Here is a 12585-nt window from a genome sequence, read left to right as displayed (position 1 = left end):
TTGGAGCGTCTCCCAATGACGAAATAAAGCGTCCAGAAGAGAGTGAGGACAAGACTTTCTGTTGAAAAGAAAGCGTCTGAGAGAAAGGTGACTTCGCTATCCGCTTGCGAGCTCCATGCACCACGTACGACAGAAAACCTTGGCTGAGATGTTTACAGCAGCGTATGCTACCCACAGCTTATGTTATTTCACCGAGCCCCAGGGGTGGTTTAGGGGCCCTTTAAGGGGGCATTTGACAATGTCTCACACGCTGCAATTCTCTGGAACCTACAGTACACAGATTGTGAGGAACGAACATACAAGTAAGTCCAAGCGTTATTGAGGAACCGCATGGCCACCATCAGCTTGCGAAACCTCAAGACAACATTTCTGGCAGAGGAAGAAGGCACCCGCAAGGCTCAATTATATCGCTTCTCTTCCTGGGCCGAAAGGCTTAATATCACTATGGTGAAACTCTCGTAGGTTTTTGATAAAATCCACAGCATGCCATACTTTCCCTTTGCCGGCGATATAACAGTCTCGATTCGAAGCGATTCCCCATGACATCAACAAGACGCCCTCCAGGAAGCCGTAGACTTCACCATCACTTACATAGTTCAAAAAGTGCGGACTCCTCTCCGCACCAGAAGAATGTGAACTCCTGGTGGTTAGAGCCCAAACTCGAGGAACACCCCCAATAGTTGAAATTGCAGATATGGAAAACTGTCTTAGCGGTGTCCCTATCCCTCAATTCGATTTCTTCGCCATTCTTGACCGAAGACGACTCATCCCGAAAGGCGACTCAGGGGCCACAACACTACCGAAACTTTTGTGACTCAAGTGGTATACCTGATACGCCGCGTAGCCAACACACGGTAAACCAAATGGAACGCTTAAGACTTACGGAAACACGGCGTGCAACCCTCAAAAAGCTGGGATATAGAGAGAACGCTTAGGACCAACAGATATCAAGGAGAGAATCCCGGAAGACCTCCGCGAATATATCATCGTGACCCCCATCCTATGAAATGTTCACTCTATCTACCACAAAGACCGGCGGCTAGCAAGAGTCCGGGCCCTAAGCAAGGCGCACGGAGCAAACCCGCACATCAGATGCATCGATGCAGTGAGGTACCCGGGAAGACAAGCCCACTCTATCGGCGTCATGGATACTACCTTTTCTGAATATACCTGCGCAACTATTTCAACAAATGTTATTGACACGGCAGAAAAGGCTGCAATCGATTTAGCCCTCTGGACGTACAAAAAAAGGGGCCATTATCGTCACTGACTCCTAATGCAAATGCAGGAACAACCAAAAGGGTAGAATTTCTGCTCAAACACTTCAATTCCTCCACCGTAGCGCAGCACGCCACCTTCCAGGCGCCTACATCATCTGGACTCCGGGACACACCCACCTGGCAGGAAACGAGGCCGCCAACGCCTCAGCCCGAGGATACGCTAACCGGGCACTACTGCCAGAGTGATCTCTGGGAATCCAGCATGCACTCAAGAAAAACATTGACATCCTCCTGCATTACAGACTAGATAGAAGAACACGCCACCCCACCCGAAACTAACAAACTGAGAAGCAGACAACCTCCGAACAATCCAAAACAACAGTCACGTCCATGCAACCTTGCTACACAGGTTCTCGCCCACCAATTTCAGCTACGAATGCGCATTCTGCAAAGTGCCAGACACTCTACCACACATGGTGTGGGGATGCAAAGGATCGCAGGGAACCATTAGCACCGAAAGCCTAACCGAAGAGCAGTGGGAGGCTCAGTTTTCACGCCCCAGCCTGGATGACCAGGGTAATATGATCGGCCGGACTCGGGACATGGCTCCTGGCCACGGCTTACCGGACTGAGGAAGCTGCCTTCGCAGGGCAAAGACTTTTCGCCTGTTCTAAACAAAAGCTTATATTCCTCTCTCTCCTCTCATTCTGCCATTTATGCAAGAACGCTTAGCTGGGTAGTTGATATGATTACCACAATGCGATCATTAAATCATTCGACCCTTCAGCTGGGAACAGTTATAGTTGTCAACACCCTTATTATGCAAATAAGTTGAAATTTTGCGTGCCGAATACCGAACTTTATGCACCTAGATACTCCGTAGCCGTTTTTCCTAAGTGCAATACGTTTACTTTCAAATCTTCCCCAATTTCAGGTGACAGAAGAGCTTTTATCGAAAGAAGCGGCCGAAAACTCCAAAGCCAAGATTAACGACTCCAAAACTCATGATGATGTCAGTTTCTATGGAATGGCCAACGCAAATCGAAGGGATAGCGGAACTTCTCATTCTTGCTACTGGGACAAGGACAACAACGTGGTGGCCATATCAAGCACGGTGAACTACCTGTACGAAATCGAAGCATTATGCTCTTGAAACGGCGCGCGCTAACACCGGCTATTCGAATCAACAGTAGAGCGTTTTAGCTTGTCCGTGCGCGTAAATTCCGTTCATGGAATGCTGGCTTAACAGGAACATAAATGTGGCCAGTCAGGTTGGCGGCGTTATCTTGTGACGCAGAGTTTAACCAGAGAGTACACTTATTGATTATTCAGTAACTAGCCATATTATACTTATCTGCTGGTGGCAGTATTGCCAGCGATGCAATCAAAAGCGTCAACTCGAAGTGGGAAAGGCCAGCAGCAGGAGCGGTACGATGTATAACCATTGTCCTTTCCGCAATTTTTTTTAATTGCTTACAGTTATTTGTTCTTAAAGCGAATGGTCGGAATAGTGTCTGGATTCAGCGGACTAAACGAGCAAAGGAAGCGCAGGTGTGACAGCATCGTCACGCCATGTTCGTCATGCTGTTGTGATTCGATTGTGGTCATGCCATCTTTGTCATGCTACCGTCGTCGTGACACCTTGATCAACTCCACTTTCATTATTTCATTTTCGTCCCACCGTCGTCGTCATCGTAGCGCTGTCATGCCGCCTGCGTAAGCACGCTGACGATCATTCGTTACGCCATCATCAAACACCGTTATCGACGTCAGCGGCAGATTGTGTAAGTGTCGTTAGTTTATCCCTGCCATTCCTACTGTCCGCATAAGCTGTTCGCTTACTTTGGCAATCATGTTCCATGGTTTGTGCTACCATCCGAATTCGAATAGCTTTCATTGGCTTTTCGTCGTTTCGTCATTGGCTTTTCGGCAGTTCCTCGTCTCCCGCCTTCGACCACGACGACCTTCCCTTTCTTCTTCCCTCTCTATGTTCCCCATCCTTTCCCCCAGGCGCTGAGACGTGCTCTCTAAAGGGCCGGAAAAAAATAGCACATTTTCCTTTGCACAATCTCTCTCTCCCTTTCCACTGGAGACAACGCACATATGACAAACCGATTTATACATATAGCTGCCTGTACTTCCCTTTCAAATATTCCAGTTCATGGCTTTGTTCTATGTGAATTACGTAATGAAAGCACAAACGCTACCTAAATATCTTCCCTGCAACAAATACACGCCTTCAAGCCCATTATTAATTTAATTAACTTTTAATAAGCATTTGGCTATTCCGTTACATTGGAAATCATCGCCAATGGTTTGTGCGCAACCTATTATTCGCTTTCGCCGTCCAAAGCCGGAAATGGTCCCAATGCTATAAGTGCGGTTGAAGTGTCCGCACCATTGCGAGATGAACATAATGATTGCCGACAGGAAGTTGCGCTATTTTCGGCAGGCATTAAAGAACATGTTTCTGCTATACTCGCAGGCAACTTTCTGCGGCAATGAAGGAAACGCTATGAACTTAACGAGTTCAAATACCTCGCAGTTACTTTCACAACTAACCTTAGTTCTCATAATCATATCAATATAATCTTCTCTATAGCGCTGCGAAAACTAGGGTGCCTAAAACGAACTTTAAAACACGGCACTCACGAGTGCACTAATTAGAGCTGTTTTAGAGTATGGTTCTGTAGTGTGGTCGCCTCAACACATAAAGGATATTTCCAAATTAGGATTCATTCAGAAAAAAGCTGTTAGATTTATCTATGGCCGTTACGAACGTATGTTTTCACCTTCGTTCCACGCACATGCATTATCATTGGACTCATATTCGTTTCGCCGCACGTGTGACCGTCTAATCCTGCTGCACAATAGCGTACACGGATCGACTAACGCATATCTAACTAACGACTAATGATCTATTGACTAACTATCTCGCTAATCACACCTGCTGCGCAAGTAGCCCGGTGTACTCACCCATTAAACACAGATCCTTTCGTTCCAATAATAGATTGTTTTGTGTTAACTCTTTTTCCACACACAGTTCAATTATGGAATAACTTAGATGGTTTTCTGCGTTCATTGCCGACTAGTCAATTTCAGGAAGGACTGCCTAACCGTATTAGTTGACATTTTTGTGTTCATAAGTTATGTAACACATCTCGGCTGTCTCTAAAATGAGACAGCAATATTTGTAAATAAATAAATAATAAATTAATTAATTATTGAACTCGGTTGTTTTCAAAATTAATTTGACCTCATTCCTTGCATCTTCATGATCACAAGGAGAGTACAGATACAGAGTAGAAAAATAATTTTCGATTCCGCAGTCAGTTTTGTCACGTTTGCAGATGTGAACTTCGTGCGAAAAGTCCGTCAGGTGTGACAACATAAATTATTTCATGTCTAGCAGGCTTGAGCACCAATCCAGACACTTGAAACTTATGTTTCGTGGGACACATTGTAATAAACAATGAAAGGAGTGAATGTACTGCATATGACGACATACTCACACCGAGCAAACATACGCGGCCGTCTAGCCTCCGACTCGTTTCACTAAAACATTTTGCTCGTTTTATTGGAGCTTGCCGCACAATTTCGATCGGAAGTGTTTCAAGATGTACGCGACACATTTTAAATATCATTACTTTCATCGGTACCTTTGCTGTTGATGGGCCTAAACTGTTAAGCAAGAGAAAACAGGACCACGTTATTTAGAACTAAGTCAAAACATACCACTTAGCTTATTTTGTGGTTTTTCCCTTCTGCGTCTGGCCAAAGTCAAAGCCGTCGTGTGTGGAAGCTGCGTCGATTCCCCCAGCGTCTTGTCCGCGACATCAAGAGCGCTGCCAAAATGCTGCCGGACTGCTTGGCGTGGTAACACATGTAACATAAGCCAGTGTAGTACAAGCACCGCCTCGTACCTTTCCCTTTATTGCCACAGAAGGTTGTCCACGAGCGGAACAGTTTATCACACACGAATGGCAGGCGGCGACTGTTTCTGGAGTCAAAAGATCAGCTAGTTCCGCGGTTTATCCCCTTTCATGCCATCACCGGAGTCGTTCTGGCATCTGTAGTCGCTTATCGGGAATAATTTTTTTTCGCCAGTTTGTGAAATTTACTGGGACCTAAGTTCAACCATGATGAACTTTGCCTCCAGCTTAGGCCTTTTAAACTGAAATTCTTCTTACGCAAAACCTTGCTGTACAGAACTTATAGTAGGCATTTATTGTGCACAGCTTTGATTTGAGTGATCATGGGCGGACCAGATGAACAAGTGTTGCGCACTGGTGGCCCACGGAAAACTTTTAAAGCGGTGCTTTTCTTCCGAACCCTCCCAGACGTTCTGGCGATGGACGCGCTGCTGTCTCGGCGACTAGCTCACGCTCAGGGCAGCACTAGCATCTTTAGTACCCTTAAGATGTGTTCAGGCTGCTTTGTCTTGTTTCCTACAGAATTACGCAGGGATCAAACAAATGATATCGAAATGTTTTCATTGCAGCAATTACACATCACGAAGGACAGAACTGATTGCCTCAAGCATACTTTTCTGTACCTGCTTTCTTAGGGTCCGGAGCATCCGCTTGCCGGTCTTTCGCCGAGTACACTCCTAAGCGAAATTTCCCCCTTTGGGTCGTACCTTGCCACACAACAACGATCGTCATCTCTCTTGTCCGTATTTCCTTTCTTCAACGCTGCGAACCCGGTACTTCCAAGCCATGAACGGCATAGAGTTTCTCACTACATTACCTAGAGGGAAATCTCGCGCTGCTGCGCTGTGATATGCATATGAATGCCGGTATATTGTGGATTCGGATTGGTACGTTCTCGTAGAGACAGGACACCTTGAAGACGCGCTTGGTAAGTACCGTTCCGTCTGCCACAATGATTCATTTTCTACTAGAACAACACGTGAAAAGCTGTTTTAGCTTTATTATTACGCGACAAGATGTTTTGTTTAACTATGAGAACTTGTTAGTGTGTGTACGACTACATGTTACGTAAAGAGTATCAGCGGGCCGCTAAAGTTGGAGGACAGACGACAAGGCTCACGCTCGCTTTGAAACAGTTGGTCGTCTGTTCTTGCTTTTCTTCGCTTGGTCATGCATTGTTGGTGAGTAAAGATGTAATATGCGTGCATGGAAACATTTTATGAATATTTTACTTTGAGAACGCATTATTTGCGTAGCCATATCCACGTTTTAGACGAAGCCTCTTACAACACCAGCCAACACGAGCCTCGCAGACACATATACCGTCATTCCCATGACGGCACGGTGGCCCCTTAAGAAACTCCCATAGACGGTGGCGCCAGATTACCCTCTAGGTGTTATAGTGAGAAACTGTATGATGAACGGCATGCGCGTTATCAGCAAGACAGAGCATTCTCGACAATAAAGTAGCGAGCGCAGCGTTTTCAAGAAAGAAAACGCAAGCAAGACAGATGACGATTATTGTTGTGTGGCAAGGTACGACACAAATGGTGCACATTTGCTTTAGAGTGCAAAGTGCAGTTTACATTATCTTCATAATGAGCCGGCTCTAGTCGGCGCGACAACTCTGGATACTGTGCCATAGCAAAAGGGGCCTATCCTAGAGACAGTATCACGCGCAGTCACGTGGGTCACGTGGCAGGTGCTTCCGTGTTTACCGTCTTCACTGGAAGCTAGCGAAAAACCCACTTCTCAGATTCCAACGTGTCGGTTATATCTTGATATAAGTTTGATGACCGTGAAGTATGGGAGAGACGGGATGGGGTATGGGCTTGGTGTGAATATATATATATTCTAGATCTGACGGAACCCGATTTTACGAAGTTCCCCATACAACGAAGGAATTTCCATTCCCCGGCAAGTAAGGATGAATGTTGTAATCAACGTGAATTAACGAAACTAGCTCGCATTAAAGCCAATTTAACGAAGCCTTTCCAGAAATAATTAAGTAAAAAAAGTTGTGATTTATTTATATTTTGAAGCAGGCGCGCTTGTCTTCGAACGTACGCTCTAACGCCATCACGTTAAACCATGTAGGCGCTCTAATCACGGCCCCAGCTTTATTTTGACGAAGCCGCACGCCGCGCACAGGCACGGAGTTCGCAGACTTTTGACACGCGCAGGCATGCGTTAGCGACAAATACAATGCCGCCGTACCTTTTCGTTTTCGCTACGTTACAGTTTTAGATTTTGAAGTGTGTGTGTGTGCGTGTGTGTGTGTGCGTGCGTGCGTGTGTGTGTGCGCGCGCGCGCGCGCCACAAGTGCATTTTCTACTTTTCGGTCGGCGAAAAGGCCGTTTCGCGCACTCTGATAGCCGCACTCTGAAATCTACGTTGCAAAACACCACAAATGCACTTTCTACGTTTCGGTCGGCAAAAAGGCCGTTTCGCGCACTCTGATAGCCGAAATTAGTCGTTCCATAGTCCCGCGCGTAATCACATTTTTCCGGATACAAAAGGTGATATGGTTTGTACGGAGAACTCGCTTCTATTTGCAAATATTGATGAGCCCGTTGAAATTACATATTCAAAAGTTACTTATTGCGTTTTTGATAATTAGGGGCAAATTAGTACCTGTTGCCCAGTGGTCGCCACTCCTGATGGCATGCCTCCGAACCAACCGTACTTTTATTTCAAAACGGCTATTTTTCTCAAATGCTCCCTAAAGTATTAATAGATATAATTCAGCACAGGTACTTGAGGCTGCCTACACGTGGAAATGCGAAAGTATTATACCGTTTGTAGACCTACGAACTTCGTGAACGTGCTCATGAACGTACGCACTAGCCACAGGTTTAGTCAGCCAGAACCGTGGAGCCGCCGGGGCGCCGGGGAAGCATGCTCGACTCACACCACGAACGCCCGGGCTGGATCTCCACCCAATACAGAAATGTACCAAACCTTCTCTTCAGAGACATTGGGTTACTTTGTTTACCGGGACCTTCCTGAGAAGTTTGGCATAAGTCTGAGGATATTTTACGCGTTCTTACTCTTCGAGCCGTCAGCCATTTTCGGCACCATCCTTCGGTCACGCCGACGGATTTTCGCGTAATGGTGCAAATAATGATTGCGCACTAAAACTATCTATATAAGAGTGCAGCTGACGGGGCGGTCTGTTCCCGATCTTCGTCAGCTGATCCTCGTAGAGGCAGGATGCGCGTCGAGTAAGGTCCTGAACAACACTTTGCAATTTTGACGTAATGGTTCTGCGGAAACCCGAAAGATGGAGATAGGTAATTAATAAGGGAAAATCAGACATCCACCCGTTAGCAGCAAGTGCTACAAAGGGAACCCATGCGGGTTCCTTAGCACTTCTTTGATTTTCCCGTTAATAATTGAGACTTTGCAATGTGGCGAACACGGTTAAAATCATAGATCGGAGGCCTCAAAGACGTGCGACGAAATACAAACACATGTCTTGCATTTACCTCTAAATCGCCACTGAATTTTTTTGCTGCTCGCTTCGGGCTACACTTCAGACATGTGTTCAGCTCCCGAACGGAACGTACAGTCGTTCGAACCAGTTTAAACCGGTTGACAGACTTCATAGCGCTTCGCTAAAGAACCATCGCAGACGTATGCCAATCTGAGCAACTGGCGCATCAAAGACATCTAAGCTGTATAAGCGAGACGGCGCGTCCCTCGTCGGAAGCGCTAGAGATCTGTTTGTCGGCTCTTCTTGGGGATCATTCATCACCGCTGCCCTCGTCATACGGCCGCTTCGAGGCTTCCACGCAAGCTGTGATGCAGGATAACGCCGTCAGCCTTTCACCGACGCAGCGGTACAAACTCTGAGCATGTAAAAACGCGACATGGCAAACAAAAGTTACGGGCTACCTGGCTACAAAAACACCGCATGAAGTTGTCTATTCGAGTGAGTTATCCGCAAGGTAACTTTTGTAATAACTGATATTGTATTTCAAAGCAAAATTTCAGGAATATGACGCAGGTTGCTTCGCTGGCTGTTCACTGACATTTCGTACCAATCACGTCACGACACACGGTCGTTGCAAGAAAAAAGTTTGCGTAAGTTCGTTTAACAGTTTCGGAGTAAAATAATATGAACAGTCCTCCGCAGGAATGCGTAGGTTATTTGAACACGCTCAGAGCTGAGGTTGTGTATGTTAGTGAGACAGAATTGGTAAAGGACTTCAAGACTTTGGACGTAATCTACACAGCTTATGTATCGTGGCACAGTAATATGAACGTCGATGAATAACTGGACTATTTTACTCGCACAAATATTGTCTTCCCTAAAGTAGCTTAATGCTGACAAGAGCTTCTTGGGCTTGTTGCTACATTGCGACAGAGCAAAAGCACGAGAACTAGACACGGACGGACGGAGGAGGCAAGACACACAAGCGCTAAGTTTCAACAGATGTCTATTTGAAGCAGGACAGAAAATATATGCGTATTAATTTCGCAGGAATCGCGCATGGGAAACAGCCATGGCGATAAAAGCTGTCTAATATGGGCCCAAGGGAAGGCAAGTTTTTTCCCGATCATCCGACAGGTGGCGAGGTGACACATGCTGTGCCCAGTTGTTCAGATCTGTCTGCTGGCGTACATGATGCTTCCTTTTTTACAAGAATGAATTTCTAGACTTTGCGCTTTTACTATCAGCATAAATTCAAACGCAAACAATTCAGACACCACCACCAGCCTGGACTCATCATGAGTCTTAAGACCTACAACTGTATAATTTATCTGCAGAAATTTCGCGCTTGCTCGATTGTGGCTGCTCCGTGGTCGGCACGCAGAGTCCAGAAGAGATTCGGTCAGCAGAAAAGAAAAAAAAAGATGCCAATTCGCGCTCGCCCTTTCTGACCACAACTGGCTCTTTACAAATGGACATTGCACCATAGGATGCCCAACAGCTGTATAATACTTTAAATATGTAACCTTTCTAATGAGTAAACAGACTTCACACGCTTTATTTTGATATCGTTGTGTAGTGGTAAGAAGGCGTTACTCAATCGTTCATGTACCGCGCACATAGATCGCGGCGTTGTAGCGCAACGATTGATCCAATGGGAGCTAAGTTTAGTCTTGCGCGCAGCCTTCAGAAAGGCGTAGCTCAAAAGTGCGTTTGTTCATCCGAGCAGGAGTGGTCTCATTTGAGGAATCTCACTGTGCCATAATAGGAATAATTCGTCAAACTCAAAGTCTTGTTCATCAAGAGTTGTACGGCCTTCAATGAGCAATCTGTCACAATCCGTCGCAGTGAAACTCACGCTTGCAAGGCTATGTTCCGGGACACACTCACATGATATATTCTTCTTGTGCAAAAAAAAAAAAGAATCTGCTATCTTGGTTCTATGTAAAAGCGTCGCTTTCTTGTATTATTTTTACTTCTTTCTACGGCAAGTTTCGGTAGCCAAGTGGTGCCCACTGGCACTGGCTTCGTCCTGAACGACCAGATGCACGACTTCTCAACGCCGGGGCAAATCAACGCTCACGGCGTTGGCCCTTCGCCCGTGAACTTCATCGCGCCAAACAAACGTCCTCAGTCCTCGATGGTGCCCACCATAATCCTGGACAAGGACAGAAATCCGGTAATGTGCGTCGGTGGTTCCGGAGGGTACCGCATCACCAGCGGCGTGGGCTTGGTAAGCAGCGAAGTATAATAATACACGTTAGTTATCTGGCTACATGATGGTGACGAGATGAAATGTAAATCGTCCTGACTGGCTATAAGAACGCTTTTTGTGAGCGCACTGAGCGAAGAAAAGAGTGATGACCTAGCGGCCACCTTTTTCCGGAAAGTACGTCTGAGCGCGCACCGGTACCACTTCCACTCACAGCATTCATACATATTTCGCGCATTTTTGGGCAGCTCGAGCTGCAGCTGTGCGGCCGATATCCACGCAGGGTGCAGTTAACGTACCAGTATATTCCACGATAAGCCAGGCTTTCCAAGGTGACTGTGGTCGCGCAAAACGATCACTTCCCTTCTTCGCTTCGTTCAGCATTTATATTGATCATATAGATGAGACAAAAAATGTTATCGTGAGCACAAGAAGCTGCTGAGCAACAGCTTTACAGGATGCTTGCCTCGAGTAACTAGGCAGTGCAATAAGCAACCGCAAAATGAATAAAACAATTCGAGACGATCGCAGACTTTAGACTGCACATGACAAACTTTAACATACACATCGAACATAAGAAAAAAGTACGAAGTATTGAAAAAGAAAAATTCTATGCATCTGAACGTAGCGCATACATACAAAGGAAACTCTTATGGGTTTCTCGGAAAGAAAGCTTCACAGTTGAGGGAAAAATTGTCCTGGTCGAGGATTCCAACCTGGGACCGCCGCCTTTCCAGGGAGGAGAGGTGGTGTTCTACCATCTGAGCTTGCATACCTAAATTACAAACGTGACTCTTATACGCGATGAAACACAGAAACGGACATAATGCAAGCTATTCCCAAGTCGTGCTGCAGGAGGCTACGACAATCATGCTCCTTTAGAACACGGCCTTGTTATTCTATAGATATGAATGCCATCACAGGCACATTCGATCACAGTACCATTTTTAAGACGCACTTGTGGCTGCCTGCTGCGTCTAGGCATCTCAGCGAAGGTTGGTTTCGGTCTTCGACGCTACCGCATTTATTACCTGTTAAGCCGGGGTCACGCATCATTCTTCCGTCCTAACGAATCTCTGTCACACATAGCCAGGGCGCCTAAGACGGCTCAGCTCCGCATTTGGAAAGGCAGCAGCGGCAGAAATGTAGTTCACTGCCAATTGAATGACTGGCCTCTAGAATGGTCTTTGTGGCTCTACTGCTGCCATGGAGACTAAGGACAGGGCCTAGGATAACGACACAAACTGCATGGTTCGCGCAGACTCACCCCACTATCTTGTATATCACTGAGCTATTGTAAATAACCTGCAGATTTATTTTATAACTCTCTTCTTCCTGTAACTTGTTGGTGATGGTGTTGGCCTTTCTCCAAGACGAAGTTACGCAGTGGTCCCTCTTTGGCTGCCACTGCAAAGCGCATTGAAAGTGAGAACGCTTCAAACACTTTATTCGCCGCGCCTGCCGTCACCCTGGCGCAATGGTGAGATACAGACACCTTTTCCAGCGCCGGAAGCGCTGGTGTTAAAAACTGGCTTCAGATGAACGAACGCGTAAACTTGCACTACAGTTTGGGCCTGGCTCCTATATGCTAGTTAACCTGGTCTTCTGCCTCAAGGATACGGGACGGTTCTGGTTGGAGAGCTCCCAGGAAGTGCGCACCAGCTAGGCCCTGTAGAAAGGGAAGCTAGAGCCGTAGTTCGGCAAGCCTGTTGGCTGCCAGCGTACAGCGCAGAAAGACCTCACAGTGCGCGTTGAGATTTGCACCGAGTCGTACCTGTCGTGCAT

General features: G+C 46.4%; 1 protein-coding gene across 1 annotated transcript in view; it reads left to right on the top strand.

Moving 5' to 3' along the window:
* LOC126540967 (scoloptoxin SSD14-like) overlaps positions 1–12585 on the top strand; it is a 142974-nt gene that overhangs the window by 104996 nt on the left and 25393 nt on the right. The window contains exons 9-10 of the mRNA XM_072286171.1: positions 2155–2358; positions 10540–10821. Of these exons, the coding sequence (XP_072142272.1) occupies positions 2155–2358; positions 10540–10821 (486 nt within the window). The remainder of the gene's footprint in view (positions 1–2154; positions 2359–10539; positions 10822–12585) is intronic.

This window comes from Dermacentor andersoni, chromosome 2 (assembly GCF_023375885.2).
Source record: "Dermacentor andersoni chromosome 2, qqDerAnde1_hic_scaffold, whole genome shotgun sequence".
NCBI lineage: Eukaryota > Metazoa > Arthropoda > Arachnida > Ixodida > Ixodidae > Dermacentor > Dermacentor andersoni.
The sequence above is the reverse complement of the archived record's forward strand: the minus strand, read 5'-3'. Positions and strand labels throughout refer to the sequence as shown.